General features: G+C 43.5%; 2 protein-coding genes and 2 pseudogenes across 2 annotated transcripts; 1 reads left to right on the top strand and 3 right to left on the bottom strand.

The window, feature by feature from the left end:
- Nucleotides 1-862: 862 nt before the first annotated feature.
- LOC130843032 (olfactory receptor 5-like) lies at nucleotides 863-1,837 on the bottom strand. The gene has a single exon (XM_057719702.1). The coding sequence runs from the start codon at nucleotides 1,835-1,837 to the stop codon at nucleotides 863-865; it is 975 nt and encodes a 324-aa protein (XP_057575685.1).
- An 8,073-nt stretch (nucleotides 1,838-9,910) lies between these two features.
- LOC130842990 (olfactory receptor 5-like) lies at nucleotides 9,911-10,849 on the bottom strand. Its single transcript, XM_057719656.1, has one exon. It carries the CDS (start codon nucleotides 10,847-10,849, stop codon nucleotides 9,911-9,913), a length of 939 nt encoding a protein of 312 aa, XP_057575639.1.
- Nucleotides 10,850-17,870: 7,021 nt separating this feature from the next.
- Nucleotides 17,871-18,819, bottom strand: LOC130842988 (olfactory receptor 5-like; annotated as a pseudogene).
- Nucleotides 18,820-24,253: 5,434 nt separating this feature from the next.
- On the top strand, nucleotides 24,254-24,658 carry LOC130842996 (mitochondrial pyruvate carrier 2-like; annotated as a pseudogene).
- Nucleotides 24,659-25,055: the final 397 nt, after the last annotated feature.

Consider the following 25,055-nt stretch of genomic DNA (forward strand, 5'->3'; position numbering starts at 1 on the left):
TTTTATTACTTAAAATAAAAATGAAAAGCATGCTAGTATGATGAGGAAGTCATTCTATAGAAAGTGATTCTTTGAATATCTTTCTCATATAATATGCTTATTTATTCCATTATAAAGATAATACAAGCTTATTGCAAAATATTCAAATGTGTAAAATAGAAAATATGAGTCCCCTGTGGTCTCACAGCTAAAAACACAGCTAATACCTCTTTGATGTATACCTTTTCAGATTCCTTTCTAGGTAAATATTAACATAAATAACTATTGCAATTAGTCTATCGTTGTTTTATAAATCTTTGATGTACCCTTATACTGCTTCTTTCATTTCAAACTCAACAGCACATCACCTCCCCATGACAGTATCTGCAGGTCTGGCTTAACCTCTTTAATGAATGCATGTTATTTCACGCATGTATATAACATAATATATTTAAATAATTTCATGTTGGTGGGCATTTGAGTTATTTGCAAAAATTTCCAATAAAATAATAATGTTTATTCCAAACTTCACAACTTTGCAATAAAAACTCTTGTGCTTATATTTTATTTTATTTTTTTATGTGCTTATATTTTAAACATTACATAATTTTTTTTCCTAGTGGGCAAGGAATACATTTCCATTTCTTGGATTACTAGAGAGGGTGCACGTCTTTTTGTAGAGTATCAGCCACTTACATGTTTCCTTCAATAAAAGGCCTTCCTGTTCATGACCATTTTCCTTTTGGTTTTTCTTTTGGGGGGTCTTCATATTTTTCTCCTTTATTTAAAGAAGTCTTTGTAGGTTACATTGCAAATATTTTCCTCTGGGTTTCCATTTGCCTTTGAAAGTTGTGCATGTGTTTTGGCCACGAAAGTGTTAAAATCAGGAGCAGGAAATGTCAGTTCTCCCTGAAGAGACCCTGCGCTGGTGGAAGGTTTTCCGCAGAGCGGCGTGGACCTCCCTGTTGCGCAGGCAGTAGACGACTGGGCTGCACAGGGGCGTGGCCACCGTGTATATGACTGACAGCACCTTGTTGAGGTCGGTGGATTCGATGGGGCGGGGGCGGGAATACATGAAGAGGACCGCTGAGTAGAAGGTGCCCACCACAATCAGGTGGGAGGCGCAGGTGGAGAAGGCCTTGCGCCGGGCGGCGGCTGAGGGCATGCAGAGCATGGCCCTCCCGATGGCCGCATACGAGGCCAGAGCAACTAGCAGCGTCCCGCAGAAGATGGCAACGGCGGAGATGAAGTCCACCAGCTCCGTCAGGGCCACGTGGGTGCAGGACAGGTTGAGCAGAGGGGAGACGTCACAGAAGAAGTGGTTGAGGACGTTGGGGCCACAGTAGGACAGGCTGGCAATGCCTGATGTCTTGACCACCGAGACCAGCAGCCCACCAAGCCATGAGGACAAAGCTAAGCCCAGGCAGACCTGGGGCCTCATGAGCCGCGGGTAGCGGAGCGGGCAGCAGATGGCCACATAGCGGTCATAGGCCATGGAGGCCAGGAGGGAGCACTTGGTGCCGATGAGAGATATGAATAAAAAAAGCTGAATTATGCAGGCTGTGAAGGGCACGTGGCACGGACTGGACCTCAGCCCCGCGAGCAGGCTGGGCGTGGTCACTGACACGTAGCACATCTCCAGGCAGCTCAGGTGGCCCAGGAAGAAGTACATGGGCTTGCGGAGCTCGCTGTGACTGCAGACGAGGAAGATGATGAGGGTGTTCTCCAGGAGGGTCAGCAGGTGGAGGGCCAGGAAGACAGAAAACAGCACAATCCTCACGCCTTGCCTGGCAGACAAACCCAGGAGGATAAACTCTCGCACTCTGGACATATTGCCCAAGTCCAGAAACCCCTCCATCTAAGTAAGAAAGAAACAGGATTGTAGAGACAATGGTCCATGCAGGACCAAAGTGGTCAAAGAGAAAGAGCAGGGACTTCCCTGGTGGCACAGTGGTTAAGAATCCGCCTGCCAATGCAGGGGACACGGGTTCGATCCCTGCTCCAGGGAGATCCCACATGCCGCGGGGCAGCTATGCCCATGAGCCACAGCTACTGAGCCTGTGCTCTAGAGCCCACAAGCTACAACTACTGAAGCCCCTGTGCCTAGAGCCCACGCTCCGCAACAAGAGAAGCTACCACAATGAGGAGACCGTGCACAGCAAAGAGTAGCCCCTGCTCACCACAACTAGAGAAAGCCTGCTTGCGGCAGGGAAGACCCAACACAGCCAAAAAATACAAAATGAATGAATAAATTTTTTAAGAAAGAAACATGGGTCATTTGCCTCTACCATTAATAGTGGAAATTCAACTTGAGTTTCAGATGACTGAGATGTGGAGATTATGCTATTTGGACTCATTTCTGACTTATCATTTATCACGTGTATTCAAGAGCAAATATTTACTGAGTATATACTATGTATGAGGTGCCTGAAATCAACCTGTGAGCAGAACTAATGTCCGTGAGCTTTTGAGACGCATATTCCAGGTCATGAGGGTTAGAGACGTTAGACAGAGTTTCAGCAGATAAGTGCTAAAGAGAGAGCAAGACAGGACGGTCAGTAACGTCTAAAGGAGGCTATTTTAGGGTGGGCAGCCTGAGAAAGCTTCTTTGAGGATGGTAGGTGCATTTGAGTTCATTTCTGACTAATGAGAAAGAATAAATGAGCACTGAGCTTGTGGAAGAGCATTCCAAGTAGAACAAGAAAAAGCAAGTGCAAAAAACTCAAGTCAGGAAGGAGGTTAGCATCTTCAAGGAAAATAAAAGCCAGTGTAGCTAAAGAATAAGAAGTAAGAAGAAGAGGAAGAGATCAGTTTTCTTCCAACCATATGAGCAAAACCTACTTCTATGTAGCTTCACCTCCACCCCAATACATTCTGTCTCTTGTAGGGTTTCAATCCACGTTAAACATTCCCAATGAAAATTAAGTTTCAGGGGTAATCAGAATTATAGAATGGAATAAAGCCCAGAAGCACACCAAATGTCCATACAAACTTGATTTATGATGTAAGTGGGGAAGAGGATGGACTTTGCAAGAAATAGTTCTCAAGTAATTAGTTACCCATATAGATAAATAAAAAGAGATTGGAACCCTAAATCACATAACATGCACAAAAAATCAATTTCAGGTGAGCTAAAAAACATACACGTGAAGTGCGAATCTGTGAGATTTTTGAAAACAATATAAAAGCATGTCTTTGCAACATTGGGAGTTTAGAATACAATAAGAATAAAGGAAAAGAATGTAAAACTTTTTAAAAACTAGAATCATTAAGAAATCCTGATCACCACAAAATATTGGGAGAAAAGCCACAACCTGGAAATATATATAAACTTTCAATATATAAAGGTAAAGAGGGATCCTTGTGTAGGATATACAGAGAAATTGGTCAATTGATATGCAAAATAGGGTTTTTTTTTTAGCAGAAAAATGGGCAATCTGAATGTATACCTCACCAAAGGATATTAGTCACTCAAAACATAAAAATATGTTCATCTCATTAGGAGTCAAAGAATTGGAAATTAAATCCAAAATTAGATACCACTTCACACCTGTGGAATTGGGACAAATATAAACTTCTGAAAATGAGAAAAAGAGAAATTTACCCACTTTGTTAAACAGCTATAATTCCATTTATATAAAAGTAAAACTGTGCCCAGAATTTTTAAGAAATATATTGTTTAGAGATACAAAGTCATGTGGCAAAACAAAGTAGGAGAATGATGAGATATTGGTTACTTCTCAGTGGGGAGCAGTGGAGTGAGAAGGGCACACAGTGGCTTCGAAGAGAAATGGTCGTGTTCTTTCAAGATGGTTTGTGTGCACAAGGAATTCACTACTTCGTTATTTTTATGCTCTACTCCTGCACTGCATGTTTTCTTTGGCATCTACTCACTACTTATATAAAAGCCATGCATAAAAGTACCTTCTACATGTGTTAAAATTCATGTAACTCTATGCCGGAAAGTCAATTTTACATATGTTAATTTTTAAAATAAAATTTAAAGTAACTTTTCTCACTCCAGTATCCTTTTCCCTTTCCCAGAGGTAACAACTGTTACCTGTTTCTTGTGACTCCTTCCAAAAACATCACCAGCATATCCATGCACTTGAATGTATATGTACCTCCCCTCTTTAAAACATGGACCAAATCACACATCAAGTATTAGTACCAAGACCTCTCTGAATCCAAACATCATGTCATTTCTCCTATGCTTTAATGCCATCTCCCTCATTGATTTTAGTAAAAAAACACCCCCTGAAAATTCTCAACATGTCCAAGTGAAGGAAAAATAATCATCCTTCCAAGTCTGTTGTTTTTAGGCAAAGGTAGATGAGATCATTAAGATAGCCCCCTCAAGTAGCAGATGGAAAAAATGTTCAATAACATGAATGCAGTAAATTGTTTGTTGCAATTGTTAAATATATATTGTTGTTTTATAATTATAGGGACGCAGTTTTGCCCAAGAAGATAGATCTATTCTTGGCGGAAAATTTCATCTTGGTATTCTGGCACAGTACTTCATTTTTTTCGGCTGAGCACAGCAAGGCTCAAAGTTGGTGCTTCCAGTTCTTTTCAGGCCAACTCTTGACTGTTTGGGGTGAGTGGACGTTCTTAGCTCTGAACGGCTCTGGCCGGGCTGTCCTTGGTCTTGAACACGAGCTGAGCGGGATGGGTGGGGCGCTGGCCTTGGTTCTGAAAACGAATTCCTGCCACAGCTTCCAGCCGGGGACTTTCCCTCCTCTGCTGGCCTTCCTTCCTTCTCTGGTCTGCTTTATCCTCGGCTCTGCTTCTGCCCTTTTTTTCCTTTCTATCCAGCCCTGTTCTCGACTTAACTTATTCATGAAACTCTTGCCTCTCTGATAAATTCAGATGCCCTAGAATGTCCCTGATCAATCTGCTGAAGAACTGATAAGTGTACCTAAAAAGCACTGGACGCTTGGGGCATGACTCAAACACCCTGGGCCCCTCCCACCAACATTTCTCACTCCTGGGTTGCCCCCAAGGACCTGACCTGTGGTTACAGTCGACTTGGGTTTTGCCCCCGCCAGAGAAGTTTATGACCAGCAGCTTGCTAGCTGTCTAAATGTAAGATTCTTAATCTCTCTAAGTCTGATTTACCTATTACTCAAGTTGATAATAATATTTCCATCAGGAATAAAAAAAGATACTGTATAATGATAGCTCTCATTTTACCTATCTATGTATGAAGGAATTTAGATACAGTATAATCTAGTGTTTTTACCACGGCCGAGAATAAGAAATACATTTCACGTCGCGACACAGTCACAATCACACACACACACAAAAGTTTAACAAAAACACTTACCCTTACTTTGAATCCTTTAAATATTTTCTCTCACATTTTGTGTCATGTGATATTTAATGTTAGTACAACCTAATATGCTTATTTTGTGAACCTCGGTAAAAACACTCTCATTCAGGTTAAGAGAAGGTGTTTGGAGTTAGACAGAATCTGGTTGTAGCCCGAGATCTCTCTGACTTAGACAAAGGCTCTGACCTTCTGAGCCTCATGTCTTTATCTTCAGTATGGAGATGATAACCCTGGCTTCTTCAGACTGTCACGAGGATTAAGTCTAAAATAGTCTTGGTGGCACCCAGATAGTGTCCTGCACCCCAAAGGAATCTTATAAGTAGGAGGACATTTTTTTCTGGTGTTCTATTTTTTTCTTTCCCAAATCAAGTGATCTTGTTTTCTTACCTCTCAGCTAAAGTGAGGCAGGTCCTGCTTTTCCGTCCTACAGGAGACTCTGGAGGCCAAAATAATTCAGCTTCTTCCCTGGACATAAGGGAAGGTGGCAGTGACTTGGCATCAGCAATGTTTGGAAGAAGTTGTCTTTGGTCCTGATCAATGAGCTCTCATGTGCCTCTCCTCATTTCTCCATCTCTGTGTTCTCTGTCCTTACAGCCAGCTGCAAGCAGAAGGGCAAGTTTAAATCCAAGAGATGGACCTTAGAGGGCAGTCCTAATCTCTGTGGATTTAGAGGGAATCTTGAAGTGAAAAATTTCGTGAGAGCGTACTGGGGCTTGGGAAGGTGACTAAAAGGTAACATTGGTTCTGAGGCAGTTCTCATGCAGTTTGGAACCCCTAAGAGATGACAGGATTTGTGAGGGACATTGGGATTGCAAAACTGAAGGAGATTAATTCCTGCTCTCAATTTCTCCCAGGATACTGAGAGATACTGACCCTGAAACAGACATTTGTGACATATTATAATATAGTAAGAGATGAAGAACCCGTGGGTATTAAGAGGACGGGAAACTGGAGATTTGGGAAAAGCTATTGTGGGAGGGATATCCGAGCACAGTCTCTCAGAAGTCTTACAAGATCACCTCTGCCTGATATAAGACAAGAAGCAGGTAGATAGAATATTCTTTTGGCTCATATGGAAAATTAGAAAATCCTCTCCCTGTTGCCTGCAGGATACCTTAGCTCCCTGAGTTAACACATAACACTCAGTGTTCCATGCATGCAACGTGTTTTCTTCTCTATGCCTTGGATTCCCCACCAAATAGGTCTTCTGTCCATCCATTCCTGGCATGCCCAATGCATATCTGGAATGAGCACTATCAACTTTGTTTTTTAAAATTATTTTTCTTTTCCCCTTTTATGAATCAAATAAAATAGATAGACTTAGAAGCAGTGTGCCCATAACCCTAGCACAGAATTTTTTTTCATGAACAGTAAAACCATCAGTCCATGTTATGCTGCAGTCAGTAAACAACAATAAGAAATATTTTTGATGGGACTTCCCTGGTGGTCCAGTGGTTAAGACTCCGCGCGTCCACTGCAGGGGGCACGGGTTTAATCCCTGGTCAGGGAACTAAGATCCCACATGCTGTGCAGCATGGCCAAAAAAGAAAAAAAAAAAAGAAAAAGAAATATTTTGAGCAAATGGTATGACCCACACCTTTGCAGGTATGTCCTCTTCCCTCCCATCTTTTGAGAGAACCAAGGTTAAAATACTTTAACACATTCATGTGTGTGCCTCTCCCCTTTCCTGTATGCATAAACACACACAGACAAAACAGTGCATTTTGCCCATCTGGGTCCTTCTGCCTAGATGGTCCTTTCCCTTCCCCTCCAATGAAATCTAAGTCATCCCTCAGGCTCAATTCCACCTACTTACAGACCTTTTCACCTACTGCTTTCTTCCACAGACACCAAGAATGAACCCTTTTTTGGCCATGAGAAAGCAGTGTGATGGAGTGGAAGTCCCTATCCATTACCCAGAAACTTGACTGAATGCCTGGGCTCCAAACCAATGTTCTGGGAATTTGGAGCATGAAAAGCTGGATTTGAATTCCTGATCAAAAGTGGTGTGACTTTGCCTCCACCTCCTCTGCCTCTGCGTCTCCACCTATAAAACAGTGATGGTAACACTCACCTGGAAAAGTTACCTTGAGGATTAAACTACTTAATGCCTGTAAATTACCTATCACAATTCCTAGTGCCTAATAGGTGCTCAGTAAGTGGTAGCTATTGCTAATATTAATACCACTAAAATGGAGACCACATACACATCGCAGAGACAACATAAAAATTAAATTAACAGAGATATGTATGGATCCAGCACAGCAATAGGCACAAAGCAGGCAAGTCAATGAATGTTTTTTCTTTTTTTCTCTTACATCTAAAAACTGCTTAGCTCTGGACACTAACATAGTTTTTACTACCTTGATTATATACACTTATTTTTTCTCTCACCACTAACCTGTGACTCATTCAGAGAAAGGTCTCTACATTTCATTTCTGTATTATTTGCAAGGCTATGTTTGTCGAATTAAAGGGGAAAAAGCCCAAGACGTGGACCTTGACCCCTAGAAAGTTTTTCTTTAAGGTGAATTGTTTTAACTTTGGAATACTTGATCGTGAACCATGTAAGGACGTCTGGTCCACAGGTGGTGATGGAGGAAGAAGAGTCTGGTAGAGGGATGGCCTGAAGTCAAGTCTCCAAGGAATGGGCCACAATACATTTAACAAGTCCTTTATTAATGAATATTTGTATAGTTTTCCAGTTTTTTGCTGGTAACACTGTTGTCCAAAGAAGTCACACACAAATGAGTGTATATGCTGGACTCCATTTATATGAAGTTCTAGAACAGTTAAGAACTAATCTGTGGTGTGTGGTACATATGTACGAGGGTGAGTCAAAAATTATCCGCACGTCGGTTATATTAAAACGTCTATAAATTCTACAGCCAGAGTGCAGATGATTTTTGACTCACCCTCGTACAATGGAATATCACTTAGCCATTGAAAGGAAAGAAATGATTTTCAGAGACATGGATGGACCTAGAGACGGTCATACAGAGTGAAGTAAGTCAGAAAGAGAAAAACAAATATCGTATAATATCGCTTACATGTGGAATCTAGAAAAATGATACTGATGAACTTATCTGCAAAGCAGAAATAGAGACACAGATGTAGAGAATGAACCTATGGATACCAAGGGGCGAAGGGGAAATGGGATGAATTGGGAGATTGGGACTGACATATATACACTATTGATACTATGTATATAAAATAAATAACTAATGAAAACCTGCTGTACAGCACAGGGAACTCTACTCAGTGCTCTGTGGTCACCTAAATAGGAAGGAAACCCCAAAAAGAGGGGATATATGTATACATATAGCTGATTCACTCTGCTGTACAGCAGTAACTAACACAACATTGTAAAGCAACTATATCCCAATAAAAATTAATACATAAAAATACTTCTTAAAAAAAGAACTAATCTGTGGTGAAAAAAGTCAGAAAAGTGATTACCTCTGGCAGAACTAACAGAATAGGGACAAGAGGGAACTTTCTGGGGGAAAGAATGCCCTTATATTGATGGGGGTGTTGGTACACACATTCTTCAAAAAATGTTGGCTTGAACATCTAAGATTTGTGCATTTCACAGTACATAACTTTTATATACAAAGAGCTGAAAGCGAATATTAATTTCTAGGTAATAGGGTTGCTTTTCAAAGAGGTATAGGTTAGAAATTCATCAGTTATCTTCCTCTGTTCCAAATTGTACAATAACGACCTTATTCTTAGGAAATAAACACTAAAGTATGCATGAATAAAGGGGCACGATATCTCTAAGTCACTTTCAAATAATTAAAAATTATTTGAAAATACATTGAAAAAAATTTGAAAATGTATTTTCAAAAAATGGATGTGAGGAGAGAGAGAGAGAAGGAGAGAGAAATGGAGGAAAATATAAATAATTTGTGACAATAAATCAAATATCAAATATATCAGAGTTAAGTACCCTTGCAACTTTTCTCTCTGAAGTTATATCAAAATTAAGTCAACAAACAAAAAATAAAACCAGTGAAATCCACAGCTGTCTGTCATGATTTTTATTAACATTTATGTCTCGACCATATTTCCATGTCGAACATAAAAATCTATTTCTTTTCATTTCATAGTCTAGTGGTCACCTCAGATGAATGCAATATACTGTATTTTATGCACTCACTTTTGATGGACACTGGGGTTGTTTCTGATTTTTTTTTTCATTCCAAGGATTAAAAGAATATCATTGTGTAAATTAGCTGTTTCTACTTGTAGGAACGTACAGAAATACTTGGGAAATATTTGTCAATCTTCTAGAAATAAAATGACGGGATTGTCAAATTTGAATTTCTCTGTTTGCTAGTAAACTTGAGCATCTAGTCATGTGAGTTGCTGGTCTATTATGCTTTATCTTTGATGACTTGCTTTCTCGTGGACATTGCTCACTTTTCTGAAGGGTAATTTAGGATTTGCTATTGATTGATATAAACTCTTGTCTATTAGGTGGGAAATACATTTCTTCAGCATTTCATTTGTCTTCAATATCATTATGACATTTGGGACCATGAAAAATTTTAAATAGGACACGGAGTGGGGTCTAACCTCCCAAGACCAAGATCAAGTCCAGTGGAGAGTTTTCCGCAGCGCTGCGTGGACCTCCTGGTTCCGCAGGCAGTAGATGACGGGGTTGCACAGGGGCGTGGCCACCGTGTAGATGACCGACAGCACCTTGTTGAGGTCCATGGATTCGATGCGGCTGGGGCGGCAGTAGATGAAGAGAGCTGCTGAGTAGAAGATGCCCACCACTACCAGGTGGGAGGCGCAGGTGGAGAAGGCCTTGCGCCGGGCGGCAGCTGAGGGCATGCGAAGCACGGCCACCCCGATGGCTGAGTAGGAGGCCAAGGCCACCAGCAGCGTCCCACAGAAGATGACAATGGCAGAGATGAAGTCCACCAGCTCCGTCAGGGCCACGTGGGTACAGGACAGGTTGAGCAGAGGGGAGACGTCACAGAAAAATTGGTTGAGGACGTTGGGGCCACAGTAGGACAGGCTGGCAATGCACATTGTCTTGATCACGGACACCTGCAGCCCACCAAGCCATGACGTCATGGCCAAGCCCAGGCAGACCTGTGGCCTCATGAGCAGTGGGTAGCGGAGTGGGTGGCAGATGGCCACATAGCGGTCATAGGCCATGGAGGCCAGGAGGGTGCACTCCGTGCAGATGAGGGAGACGAAGAAGAAGAGTTGGGTCATGCAGGCTGTGAAGGGCACGTGGTAGGGGCCAGTCCACAGCCCCACGAGCAGGCTGGGCGTGGTCACTGACACGTAGCACATCTCCAGGCAGCTCAGGTGGCCTAGGAAGAAGTACATGGGCTTGTGGAGCTCGCTGTGACTGCAGACGAGGAAGATGATGAGGGTGTTCTCCAGGAGGGTCAGCAGGTAGAGGGCCAGGAAGACGGCAAACAGGACCTCCCTTATTTCTGGTCTTGTGGACAAGCCCAGCAAGACAAATTCCTGGACCCTGGTCATGTTGCCTATATCCAGGGACCTCTCCATCTGTGGGGAGACAAAGTTTGTGGGCGTTCTGGTTCCTGCAGAGGCACAGCAGTAAAAAAAAATATTGGAAATATGTTCACAGTGTGTGGAGAACCCAGACACTTGAAAAACCCAGCTTCTCTTGGAAACTGACTGTTTCAGAGGAAGACAATTTAGATGCACGAGACGAATTCTTGTCACGAGAGCAAATGGCTTGGATACTCTGGCAGTTTTTCTTAGTGAGTCTAGGTCCTTATACAAACAATTAGACCAACTGAAAATTGGGACAATAACACTTGCCTCCAATTAGGTTGTTAAAACAAAGTAAGTGAAGCAATTGAGAGCAAATTCCTATACCAAATACATGAGAATTTTTGTCATTTCTGTTCTGAAAAAAATTCTTCCCCAATTAACTCTTCCATTCTTTTTACACACTACAAAGGAATTTAGGAGTATTCTATAAATCCAAGAGAGTCAGCTCTCTTTTTCTGTAAAAATGTTCCTCTTCTCTCTTTTTTGGGGGGTGGGTGGGGGGGGAGTCTGCATTGGGTCTTTGTTGCTGCACGTGGGCTTTCTGCATTTGCAGCAAACAGGGGCTACTCTTCGTTGTGGTGCACAGGCTTCTCATTTTGGTGGCTTCTCTTATTGCAGAGCATGGGCCCTAGAGCACGCGGGCCTCAGTAGTTGTGGCACAGGGGCTTAGTTGCTCCGCGGCATGTGGGATCTTCCCAGACCAGGGATTGAACCCATGTCCCCTGCATTGGCAGCCGGATTCTTTACCACTGCACCACTAGCGAAGTCTCTGTTCCTCTCCTCTTAATGCGACTTTATTTTCTATATTCCATTACTCTCAGTTACAATGTTCGAGAAGGACAAAGGGGCAGCTTCCTTTCTGAATCACAGAGGAATTCCCACAAAATGAACATAGCTTTCAGCAAAAGGTGGAAAATGTAACTTATGTACCCAATCTGTGTGATCATATACAGACATAAGCATCATTTCCCCACTGTTATACTTAAATAACTTGAGGCCCGCAGAAAGAAATTATTGATGTAAACAGGGGGCACACTATCTAATCATGAAAACATCTATAATTCCATTGAGCCCTTACTATGAGCCAGTAACCTGCCAGAAATCCTAGTTATATTTTTGGTTCTATGACAAAAGGCAGGTATGAGGCTCAGACAGGTACATTCGCTTGCCCAAGATCACACAGCCAGGAAGTGACAGCACCAGGGTCAGTTTCAACTGCGTCAGGCTTCAGTGCCGTGTCAATTCCACAATCAAGACTGGGGAGCCAGAAAGTCTTCTACACCTAAGATACGAAGAGCTGAGAGCTGGCAAATAACCCAACTGTAGCATCCTTCTGTCCACAGGGTATCAATTACGGAACCCAATCAATGACATCCATTGAGCTTCCATCTCTACACTAGGCAAAGGGAATACATGGGTGAAAAAGACAGATACATAAGCTGACTCCTTGTGTGAAAGTGAGACAACAGTTTCTCCTGGACCAAGCCTTTCAGGACCCTCTCCGTAATGATCACTTGTTGATTCACCTTCTCGTTTGGCATCACGATTTTTCTTTTTTGCCAAAATTTCTTCCTTCATTAAGAGAGGTAGCAGTTTCAAATACTAGGATGCATGTTTGTGACTGAGCTCTGTACTGCCTTGTGAAAGCCTCCTACACTGTTTGCTCTTGGCATACTGTCACATGTCTGTTGACAGAAGTTCCAAAATTCTATGAGAAATCACCACGTCACCAAAGGATTTGCAAACTGATGCTATAATTTTATTTGTACACTATGCAATCTGGCTTTACACGCTCTTATTTCACACTTTCCCTGAGTTTTATCACTGTGTTTTCTATCAAGTTGATATATAGCTGTTAACGTCCACTATTTTAAGACTGCCATGTCTGGCTGTCACTGAATAGACTACTATGAGGACTAGGATTTATGTAGTATAAAAACAGGAGTACTGCATCAAAAGGGGAGATGAAACCAAAATGTCAACCAGTTTAAACCAAACAGTCAGCCAGTTACCTTATCTTTTGTGGCAAAATGGACAATTAGTTATGCAGTGAAAATGCTTGCAGCAAAAATGCTTGGGGCAAAGATGTCTATGCAAAGAGTCTCATGGCAAAAATACTGGACATGCTTGAAGGCTGGGCTTAGAGAGCACGGAGGGCAGAAAGAGACGAGGATGGAGAGGTGGCCAAGAACCAGTTCACATGAAGCCTTGGGAAAGTAAGATTTTTGCAGTTATTTGCCACAATGAACAATGCAACACAGATTGGAGTGTTTCTTAAGTCCCTTCTTCAAAATAGTATCCCAGGCACTGTGCCAAGAATTTTTTTTATGTTATTTTATTCACTTGTCTCAAAGAACCTGTAAAAAACGCTATCATTATTTTTCAAGGAGGATAATTGAGTTTTGGAAAGTAAAAGAGACACCTAAAGTCAAATGGACAAAAAGGAAAAGGAAAAAATCTAGAATAGTTCTAATGCATGCATTTTATCCACCTTTCCTGGTTATTATAAACATTTAATGCTAATATTCCAAGTGGCAAACAAATAACAACGGTAGATGTATTATTCACAATGATTGCTGTCTGTTAAGCTCTTTCTATGCACCAGGCATCGGGCTAAATGCTTCCCAGAGTTTAGACCTTTAAAGCTTCACAGAATCCCTGTGAGGATGCTATTACTATCCCAGTTTTACAGGTGAGAAATCGACTTCAGAAAATCAACTTGCCCAAGACACAGAGCAAGGGCAAATAAAACCGGCATGCAAATTGGGATATCATTGAATCAAAATATCATCTTCTCTCCCCATCACCGAACACTTTCTGTTTCCTCTTTAGTTCTAGTAGAGTTTCCACTTCACGTGTTTAAATACTGACTTGGAGAAACTAATGAGACCAGGAAATTTGTGCCAAATTTTCAGAAGAAAGATGCCCAAAGAGTGCAAGAATGTTGGGGACAAAATGTGTTTTTGAGTGAGACCCTTTCACATTACATAAGAGGAAACCCCAAGGAACTACATTCACGAAAGGTTTTGTTGCCCCCCCCCCTTTTTATAGTTACAGAGAATCCGAGTTTTCTGAGAAGACACAGGTGTAGATGTTGGGAAATGTTTGATCTTAAGGTTCCAGGTAAAGAATAAGGAATACGTACTAACGTAATTTGGGACACGTGCATGAATGTACTGTACAGATTGGGAAGCTGATGCTCAGAGACATGAATTCAGCAATCCAAGTTTTCACAGCCATATAGTGAAACTTGACCCAATAAACACTTCCTGGATGTAAGTCCAATCACCCTTCCTGCTCATAGGCTCTAGAGCCAGACGCCAGTCCAAAATCCAGCTCTACTGCATCTGAGTGATGTGGCTTTGGGCTACGTCTTGAGATTTCAGAGTCAATGTTCAAATCGGTACCATGGGGATATTGCCATTTTGTCTCATAGGGTTATAGGAAGGATTAAATTAAAAATATAGCCACATATATAGTCATTGGCTATAAAACTTCGGACTTTTATCAAAGTTCACACCTACGTCAGTCCTGGTTGGGTGGATCTAATCTTTTGTCCCTGTGAAGGTCTCACTCGCTGAGCTGCTTCCTGTCTAAGGAGGGCTGTCCATGGTGCTGAACTTGGGCTTCCGATGAAATTGGGTTTGGCTGCTGCAACATTGTCTTCAAATTACAAAAGAAAGGAGCCCTCACACGCCCGGGTTTAGTACCGGATGGTGGAGCTCTCCTTTGTCCTGGGAAAGACTCCCTCATCTTCCCTCCGTCTTTCCCCTGGGCTGAGATTCCTTGCAACGCTTCGTTTTTGTTCTGCCAACACTCACGTCCTCCACGAATCCTTTTTGAGTTACCCCTCCTGACTGAGGACTTCAAACGCAGCGAGATACCAAGCGATAATCAGTAGAAGAACCAATACGTGTACCCGCATAGGGTCACAGTAACATCCTGAAGTCCAGAAGTAAAATATTCAAAGCCTATTCCATCTCGAAAACTGGCTGTTCAGAATTATTGGCTAATGCTGTGCTGGGTTTGAAGTAGAAATGGTGGTGAATAAGAACTCATTCCTGCTTCCCAGAGGAATTTGGGCCATGATGCTTTCTTACTGTATTTTATGTATTTTTTCTTTATATTATGATATCTTGACACCTTAAGAAACCTTTCTGGCTGGGGAGAGACTGAGTCTCCTTGGGCTAGCCAATTTTTAGAGATAGCAAAGAACCCAGCTAGGAACATGCCTTTGATATGCAAACCAACCCAGAGCCCGACCTCTTCTATCTGGTCCTTGCACCTCAGGGTGTTATTCCTCTACCAGAGTCATCCCAGGCCCAGATGCCAGGCAGCTAGGGACCACCACTCTAGTCCGAAGCCTGCCAAAAGTATACAAACCAGCCGAGCCTAGGTTGTTTTCTCTGTCCTGCCTTTCCTTTCCCTTGGGAACCCCAATTAAGGTGATGGCCTAAGTGCCTCCCTAACTCTGGTCTGTGACCTCCCTATATCTTCCCCATGTGGCCCCATAAGTGAGCCTCTTGTCTCTAGGACCTGGGCGTACAAACCTATCTTTATTTCTGAGTCTCTCCTCTGTCTCCTCTTGTGGCCACACCTGACGGACCATCTCATAAGGGAATACAAGACACTAGCTCTGTTGTCCTGAGTAGGCTTTAACTTAACCTCTTCATACTCCAGTTGTATGTTATTTAAGAATAGGGGAAATCATCTCTACCCTGAAATATGTAATTTTTCTTCTGTATAAGGAGGGGCAACATAGTGTCATGGTGAAAGCTTTGGGCCCACAGTTATACAGATGTGAATTTGAATCCCATTGTCCTAACGAAACTCAGAATTTCTCTCATGAGGAAACAAATCCTGGTCTGGAAGAAGTCTTTCATTGCACTCCACTCCACACACATTTATCAAGTAAGGGATTTGTGCAAAGAAGCAATGCACCAGGAGTGGTGGACATGAGTGAAAATGGGTTCTGGCCTCCAATTTGGACCCTGAAAACTTTCAAACAGTGTGACTGAAAGAAGGTTACTTAATCTGTTAGCTTCTGTGTAATCTGTAATGTAGGAGTAATTTTTCTTCCCTTAGAATTAAACAATTCCATATCACAGTAGCTACTATACACCTGACCTATTGATATGGTAGAACATAGTGGTTAAAAACCACTTTGAACTAAAGACCCCGCATACTGCAACGGAGATCCCACATGCCAAAACAAAGACCCAGCGCAGTCAAAACAAATAAATAAATAAATAATAAATAAATATTTTTTAAAAGCCACTTTGAAGCCAGACAGACATGAGTTTCAGGATCTCTCTCCCTTCCTAACTGGATTTTCTTCAAGAAGCCACTTGACCTACTTGCCCAGAGAAGTAATGTCTAGTAGAACATGTTCGCATACGCTGTAGAGATAGATGCAAAATATTTAGATCTGGTACCAGGTACCACTTGAGTGTTCTGTAAAAGAACAGTTCTTTCTGTTTTTCCTTGTCTGCACCCACAAGGAATCTGTCCCCTCACCTAATGGCTTAAAGGCAACAAGTACAGGAATTCCCTGGTGGTCCAGTGGTTAAGACCCTGTGCTTCCACTGCAGGGGGCACGGGTTTGATCCCTGGTCGCAGAAGTTCCACACGCCGTGTGGTGCAGCCAAAAAAACAACAACAAAAGGACAGCAGCTACAGATCCCTTCTGGCTGATGCTGCACCTGGAGAAGCCCTGATGTCCAGGTGGATCTGGCTCCTGCCCAGAGGAGGAGATGCCAAGGAACGGAGGAAGTGCCTTTCAGTCCATCTTGGAGGGACCTGTTCCTGGTCCTGAATGAGGTGTCACCCCAAGCACCACCCCACCCTTGTTTCTGTTCTGGATGCTCTGAGCTGCGGAGCTGACTGTCCTCACATGGAGAGGGAGGCAGGCTTAAACGGGAGCTCTGGACCGCAGAGGCTTCCTGGTCTCTGTGGATTTGGAGAAGGGGTGGAGTGGAATCATTTTCTTGATACTTTGCGGAGGCTTAGGGGGAGGAGAAGCAGAGGACAGTCAGCCTCAGAGCCACCCTTAGTTCGGGCCACCAGGCATTCACTGATTCCATCCCAAATGCCTGGCCTTGTGCTGGGAGCCCGCAGTATGAGGATGGGTGAGAAACGGCTCCTGCCTTCATTTAATCAACCCAGGGTCTGGGGAGCACATGAACGCGGAAACACACATCCGTAACTTGCTCTGAGGAGCACCAATGCATCCGAAGACCACAGGAGAGGGTCTTCTGGTTCGATGTACACTTGTAAAATTAAAAGTTAATAAAAAATTCAAAAGTATTTTCATACTGTATTGTACTTGATTTTTTAAATTTAACATATATCTCTCAGCCAAATTTCCATGTCAAAACATACAAATCTATTTATTTTTAATAGCCCAATGCTTATCATAGAATGAATGATATATATATATATATATTTCCCCTTTTTTGGCCACACTGTGTGGCATGCAGGATCTGCAGATCCCTGACCAGAGATCGAACCCGTGCTCCCTACACTGGAAGTATGGAGTCCTAACCACTGGACCACCAGGGAATTCCCTGAATGTACTAGATTTAATCCATGCACGGGATGGACATGTAGGTTACTTATGATTTTATTTTTTGTTATAAGATGCAATGAATGTCCTTGTGCCTATCTATCTCTAGTTCTGGGGACATATAGGCACATTTGGGAAATATTTATCAATCTTCCAGTAATAAAAACGATGGGATGGCTAAACTTACATTTCCTGGCTTACTAATAAAGTCAAGCATCTTGTCATGTGAGTCACTTATCATTCATCTTTGATGACCTGCTTTCTTATAGACATTGTTCACACTTCTCTTCGGTAGTTAAGATTTTGTTATTGTTATGAACTCGTATATTACATGAGAAACATATTCCTTTAGCATTTAACTTGCTTTTCAATATCATTTATTGTGTTTCGAGCCACAAAAAAATTTAAATTAGGAGATATGGGGTTAACATCCCAAGACCAGGGTCAAGTCCAGTGGAGGGTTTTCTGCAGCGCTGCGTGGACCTCCTGGTTCTGCAGGCAGTAGATGACGGGGTTGCACAGGGGCGTGGCCACCGTGTAGATGACCGACAGCACCTTGTTGAGGTCCATGGATACGATGCGGCTGGGGCGGCAGTAGATGAAGAGGGCTGCTGAGTAGAAGATGCCCACCACTACCAGGTGGGAGGCGCAGGTGGAGAAGGCCTTGCGCCAGGCGGCGGCTGAGGGCATGTGGAGCACGGCCACCCCGATGGCTGAGTAGGAGGCCAAGGCCACCAGCAGCGTCCCACAGAAGATGACGATGGCGGTCGATGGCGGAGATGAAGTCCACCAGCTCTGTCAGGGCCACATGGGTACAGGACAGGTTGAGCAGAGGGGAGATGTCACAGAAAAATTGGTTGAGGACATTGGGGCCACAGTAGGACAGGCTGGCAATGCACGTTGTCTTGGCCACCGAGACCAGCAGCCCACCAAGCCATGATGTCATGGCCAAGCCCAGGCAGACCTGGGGCCTCATGAGCAGTGGGTAGCGGAGTGGGTGGCAGATGGCCACATAGCGGTCGTAGGCCATGGAGGCCAGGAGGGTGCACTCCGTGCAGATGAGGGAGACGAAGAAGAAGAGTTGGGTCATGCAGGCTGTGAAGGGCACGTGGTAGGGGCCAGTCCACAGCCCCACGAGCAGGCTGGGCGTGGTCACTGACACGTAGCACATCTCCAGGCAGCTCAGGTGGCCCAGGAAGAAGTACATGGGCTTGCGGAGCTCGCTGTGACTGCAGACGAGGAAGATGATGAGGGTGTTCTCCAGGAGGGTCAGCAGGTAGAGGGCCAGGAAGACGGCAAACAGGACCTCCCTTATTTCTGGTCTTGTGGACAAGCCCAGCAAGACAAATTCCTGGACCCTGGTCATGTTGACCAACTCCAGGGACCTCTCCATCTGTGGAGAGACAAAGTTTGTGGGCGTTCTGGTTCCCGCAGAGGCACAGCAGTAAAAAAAAAATATTGGAAATATGTTCACAGTGTGTGGAGAACCCAGACACTTGAAAAACCCAGTTTCTCTTGGAAACTGACTGTTACAGAGAGAGATGCTGTAGATTTGTGAATTTGAGATAATTGTCTTTCCTCTGGACAGTCTTCTTAATAAACCTGTGTCCTCATACAAACAATGTGCACAGAAATCAGAAGAATAACACTGGCCCCCCATGAGTTAGTATAATAAGCAATGCATTGGGGACATCCCTGGTGGAAAGAGAAGCCACCGCAACGAGAAGCCTGCACAACGCAATGAAGAGCAGCCCCCGCTCGCAACAACTTAGAGACAGCCCGCGCGCAGCAATGAAGACCCAATTCAGCCAAAAAAAAAATGCATTGGATGGAAATTGCTATACCAAATAAGAAATTAGAATGATTGTTATTTCAGTTCTGAAAAAAGTGCTCTTTGAGATCATTTTTCCTTTCTTTGTAGACTCTACACAGGAATTTAGGCGTGTTCTATAAATCAGAAGAGCAAGACTTTCAGCTCTGTTGTTCAAAAATGTTACTCTTCTCCTAATGTGAATTTATTTTAAGGATTGTATTAGACCATAGGTCACAAATGATAATGTTCTAGGAGGGCAAAGAGGGAGGTGTTCTCACAAAAATTGACGTGCCTTTCATGTGAAGCTTGGTAATATCATTTATTGTATCAACACATGTGAGCACATACACACACAGGCATTATTTCCCCAGTGATACATTTCAGGAGGCAGAGGTTCACAGAGGAAACTGTTGACGTAAACTGGGGCACGGCATCTCATAGCTAACACTTCTACGGTCCATCGGTACCTACAATGCATCAGTGACCTGTTACAAAGCTAGTTACAGTCTCTGCTTCTGTACATGAAGCAGGCATGGCGATCAAACAGGTCACTTCCCTTGACCAAGACCACACAGCCAGGAAGCAACAGACACAGCTGGGCTTGACTTCAGCAACATCCAGTCCTATCGTACCACAACATCACGATCAAAGCTGAGGAGTCTTCTCTACTGAGATGTAAGTGGAGAGGGAAAAGCTGGCAGATAACCCAACTAGGAGTCCTTCTGATCATAGGGTGTCGATTACAGAATTCACTCTATGGCATTCGCTGAGCTTCTCTTGATATGCTAGGCACCAGGAATACCTGGGTGAACGAGAAAGATACGGGCCCTGTCTGTGGTGTGCTGACTTCTTCTGAGAAAGAGAGATAATAACAAAAGAACCAACAACAGGCAAGGCCATTTTGAAGGTTATAATGAAATCTATGAAGGGCGCTGAGACAGGGCACTGAGGACTTCAGAATCTGCAACGATTGAGGATGTAACACCTGAGCTGAGAGACCCCAACATGGAAAATGACGGGGAAGGCGCTCAGGGCAGATGGACAGCAGTTGCAGATGTGAAGTATCCCCACATCCTCGACCACTCGTCATGGACCAAGCCTTCCAAGCCCTTCTCTATAACGATCACTGTTTTGCACAACACGAAGCGATCTCATCAACGGAAAACACTGTACGTGGTGCCACTTGGAAATCCTCTCTCAGACCAACTCCAGGAGGAGGATGTTCAAAGTTCCAGCCACCATATTTGGTGCCGAGACCCTTAGATGATCTGACAGCCGTCAGTTCAATGTTCCTACCCGTGAAAAAAGGCAGTAGGAATCTCTCTCTCTCTCCCCCCCCACCCCTCCCTCCCTGTCTTTTTCTCTCTCTCCCCCTCCCTCTCTCTCTCTTTCCCTCCCTAACCCCTCTCCTCCTCCTCCTCTCTCTCTCCCTCCCTCTCTTTCTCTTTTCTCTTTCCATTCTCTCTCCATTCTCATCAGTAAGAGGCATTATACTTTATGCCTTAATCTTATACGATAATACATTTCAAGGTTAAAAAAAAAATCAAGTAAATGTCACTCTAATCCCTGACACCACGTCCCTTAGACCCTCTTCTGAGGCAGCCACCAGACCAGTCTCTTGGGAGATGCTCAAGACATAGATCTTGTGATCACCGCCGTCCATAGGTACATGGGTCTCGATAAACGAGCAGAATACTAGACATACTTTCTGCACCATAAATTTTCATTGATCATATATCTTGGAAACTGATTCCGTATCAGCATGGAGTTGACCTCATCCCTTAATAGCTGCAGAACAGTTCCTTGTGTGGATGCACCAGAACTACCAGTTCCGTACGAGGGATCTCCTCAGCTCTCCCAAGACACCGTAAAGATCATGAAGCAGGTCTGATGTGCCTGTTAACCCTCAGACACCAGCAGTGTTGGGGGTAATGACTGTGATTTGATGAAAATAAATGAATCAGTGGGAGAACTGTAACAGGGAAGAGATCAAACGCAAAGACTACAGCACATTTGGGCTTCAGCCTCTGTGTGACGTGGATGCAGGGAGAACACGGTGAAGGTTTTGGACTCATTGATGCCTATGGGCACACTGTCCAACATTTATTGAGTACTTACTGTACGCCAGTCCCAGTACTAAAAACGTCCCTGTGTTAATTCATTTATTCTGCACGAAACCTCTTAGGATTTAGAACTTCTAGTAGTATCTGATGGAAAAAAGATTGTATTGGGCACTAGAAGGGAATATGTCTGTTTCAATGGGGTTCAGCATCATACATGGAAATAGAATTTATTAAACAAAATCTAAATTCTGACATAATTTCAGAGAGTTATATGGTTGGGGGGGGGTGTCTGGCTACATTAGTTCTGGCCACGAGGGAAGTGACGCCGGGAAGATATTTGAATGGAGAAGTAGAGGATGAGAAGGGCCCATAAATGCAGAGTTGAGGGGAACAGCATCGTAGGCAGAAGGAACAGCAAGTGCAAAGGCCCCAGGATGAGAAAGATCAGGTGCCAGGATCACGAGGAGGTCTTTGAAGCTGGGCTTAGTGAACAAGAGGGGCAGAAGGAGATGAGGATGGAGAGGTAGCTGAGGCCCAGCCCATAAGAAGCCTTGGGAAATTAAGATTTTGTAGTCACTTGCCACAAGTAACAATGCAGCAGTGATCATAATTACCTCTCCTAACTTAAGACTTCAGGTGAACCAAAACATCCTTGGATAATTTATAGGAAAACCATAAGTGCACCCAAAAAAGGTCACATTAGCATCCTGAATTCCAGAACTAGAGTATTCAAAGACTACTCCATCCCCCAAATATGTTTATTCATGAATTATTTTTTAACATTTATGCTAGTTTTGAAGGAGATATGGTGTTGAATAAGATCTCACTCTCATTCTCCAGAGGAATTTGGGCCGTGATGTTTTCTGTCTCTGTTGCCTTGCATATCCTACTTAAACTCTTCACGCCTGTTTTATGTTATTCAGATTATAGGTAATCATCAGTTCCTTGACCTACATACTTTCTATGCTGTAGGAAAAGGAGCAGTAGTGTGTGGTGGTGAAGCTTGGCTTCAGAGTTATACACAACTGGGTTTAAATCCTACCATTCTGAATGAAACTCAGAATTTCTCTCATTAGAAAACTGACTCTTGACTGATAGCAATCTTTGAGAGTATTTAATTCCATTTCATTTCACAAATGTTTATTAAGTTAGGGCTTTGTGCAAAGAAGCAGTGCACCAGGAGTGGTGGGCATATGGACACGAACGAAGCTGGGTTTAGTCTCACAGTGTTTGAGACGTTTCAAGCAGTGTAACTCCAGGAAAGTTACTTAATCCGTTTAAGCCTCCCGTGTAATTTAGGAGAAATGGTTTTCCCCTTATAATTAATACAGTCTATATACTAGTAGCTACTACATGCAAGACCTCTTTGGGATGATAGGACACTGTGGTCAAAAGCAAGGACTTTGAAGTAAGACAGACACAAGGAACAGGATATCTTTCCATACTAATGGTATTGCCTTCAGCAAGCCAGGTGACCTATCTACGCCTTGTGAATTAATATGCAACATGGGGGTAACCACTGAGTGAGGGTTACATCAGTCAACATCTCTAAAGTATTTAGAGTCAGTACCTGGTATACCTCGGGTGTTCTATGCAAGAAAGTTTCTTTCTGTTGTTTCTTCTCTTCACCCCCAAAGAACAGCATTTGCTCCCCTCTTTCGATGGCTGGAGGACAACAGGTACCGATTCTTTCCGCTGATGCTGCACCTGGAGGAGCGCTGAAGTCCAGGTGACTCGGGCTCCTGCCCTGAGGAGGAGAGGCCAAGGAACGAAGGAATTGCCCTTCCGTCTGCCTTGGAGGGAGCTGCTCCTGGTCCTGAGCGAGGCGTCCACTCCTTCCGCCCTGTTTCTCTCGCTGATCTGGATGCTCTGGGCTGCGGAGCCGACTGTCCTCACAGAGAGAGGGAGGCGGGCTTAAGCTGGGGCTCTGGACCGCAGAGACCATCCGTGGTCTCCATGGATTTGGAGAAGAGGTAGAGTGGGAAAAGTTTTCCACTGATGCTCTGCAGAGGCTTACAGGGGAGAGGGGAAAAAGAAAGCCAGCCTCAGAGCCACCTTCAGTTCAGGGCATCAGGCACTGGCTGATCTCTTCCCACCTTCCAGGTCCTGTGCTTGGATCCTGGAGCCTAGAGGTGAGTGATAAACTGTTCCTACGAGGAAAATGAGATCCCTTCAATGGTCGTCTACAAGCCAAAGAGAAGAAACTTCTTCTCTCATACATCTACTTAGATTTTATTTTATTTTTAAAATATTTTTTGATGTGGACCATTTTTTAAGTCTTTATGAATTTGTTACAATATTGCTTCTGTTTTATGGTTTGGTATTTTAGCTCCTAGGCATGTGGGATCTTAGCTCCCCAAGCAGGGATCGAACCCTCACCTCCGCATTGGAAGGCGAAGTCCCAACCACTGGACTGCCAGGGAAGTTTCATCTACCTATATTTTTAAAAATTCTTAATGACGGGACTTCTCTGGCCATCCAGTGGTTAAGACTCGGTGTTTCCAATGCAGGGGCACGGGTTCGATCCCTGGTCACGGAAATAAGATCCCACATGCCGCGTCGCATGGCCAAAAAAAAAAATTCTTAATGAGCTTGAGAGAAGAAATAAAGTAACTCAAAGAAAGAAATAAAGAAATAAAGAAAGAAAGAAAGGAAGGAAGGAAGGAAGGAAGGAAGGAAGGAAGGAAGAAAGAAAGAAAGAAAGAAAGAAAGAAAGAAAGAAAGAAAGAAAGAAAGAAAGAAAGAAAGAAAGAAAGGAAGAAAGAAAGAAAGAAAGAAACTCATGTACCACCTTAGTTATTGGAAATGAAATCAGAGTGGGGCAGGCTGAGCTGCTGGAAGGGCACCCTGGGGGAGAGGAGGGCGCGAGATGCTGAGGCAGGGGAAAGTGACGAGCTGCCCGTCATTGCCAGCCAGGGACAAGCACACGGCCACTCTCCCGCCTGGCTGCCCACGATCACTCGTCCGCAGAAATGTCAGCTGCCGGCGCCCAGGGCCTTCGGGCCACCTACCACCAGGTCTTTGATAAAGGGGAGCTCCTGCTGCCCGAGAAATTGAGGCCGTTGTACAACCACCCGGCAGGTCCCAGAACAGTATTTTTCTGGGCTCCAGTTATGAAATGGGGGGTTGGTGTGTGCTGGATTGGCTGACACGGCCAGACCTGCAGAAAACCTCAGCACGGCTCAGTCTGCTGTTTTGATGGCTACAGGGTTTATTTGGTCAAGATACTCACTTGTATTATTCCCCCAAACTGGGGTCTGTTTGCTGTTAATTTCTTTGTCGGGACAGCAGGAGCCTCTCAGCACTTTTGTATTTGGAGATGTAACCAAGAACTAAAAGCTAAAGCAAACAAATAAGAGTTCCTGATCACCCTGACAACCTAGATGTAGACATAACCACTGGGACCTAGTTTGATTTGTTATTCGGTTGGTGATGCTAACTGTGCTAACGTTTGTAAGGCATAAAATCCAACTGTGATTGGGAGACAGTACTTGATTCAATAGAAAAATAAAGCAAACTTTTAATAATATTGTCTCTTTACATATGACTTAAGGAATTTATCTATGGATATTAGTAACATTTTTTCTACTATTTGTCCATAATAAATCATATTGTTCATACATACAAAAAAAAAGAAATAAAATCAGTAAATTAGGTCACTAAAAGAGACAGAACATCAACCCAAAGTGGCTTAAGTGAAAAGTGAATTTATTAGTTCACATAAGAGGAATTCCCAAGGGTAGAACAGACTCC

This window comes from Hippopotamus amphibius, unplaced genomic scaffold (assembly GCF_030028045.1).
Source record: "Hippopotamus amphibius kiboko isolate mHipAmp2 unplaced genomic scaffold, mHipAmp2.hap2 H_1, whole genome shotgun sequence".
NCBI classification, from domain to species: Eukaryota; Metazoa; Chordata; class Mammalia; order Artiodactyla; family Hippopotamidae; genus Hippopotamus; species Hippopotamus amphibius.

Excerpts from the sequence above, each read along its gene's own strand:
- LOC130843032 (XM_057719702.1), bottom strand. The coding sequence starts at position 1,837 with ATGGAGGGGTTTCTGGACTTGGGCAATATGTCCAGAGTGCGAGAGTTT.
- LOC130842990 (XM_057719656.1), bottom strand. The coding sequence starts at position 10,849 with ATGGAGAGGTCCCTGGATATAGGCAACATGACCAGGGTCCAGGAATTT.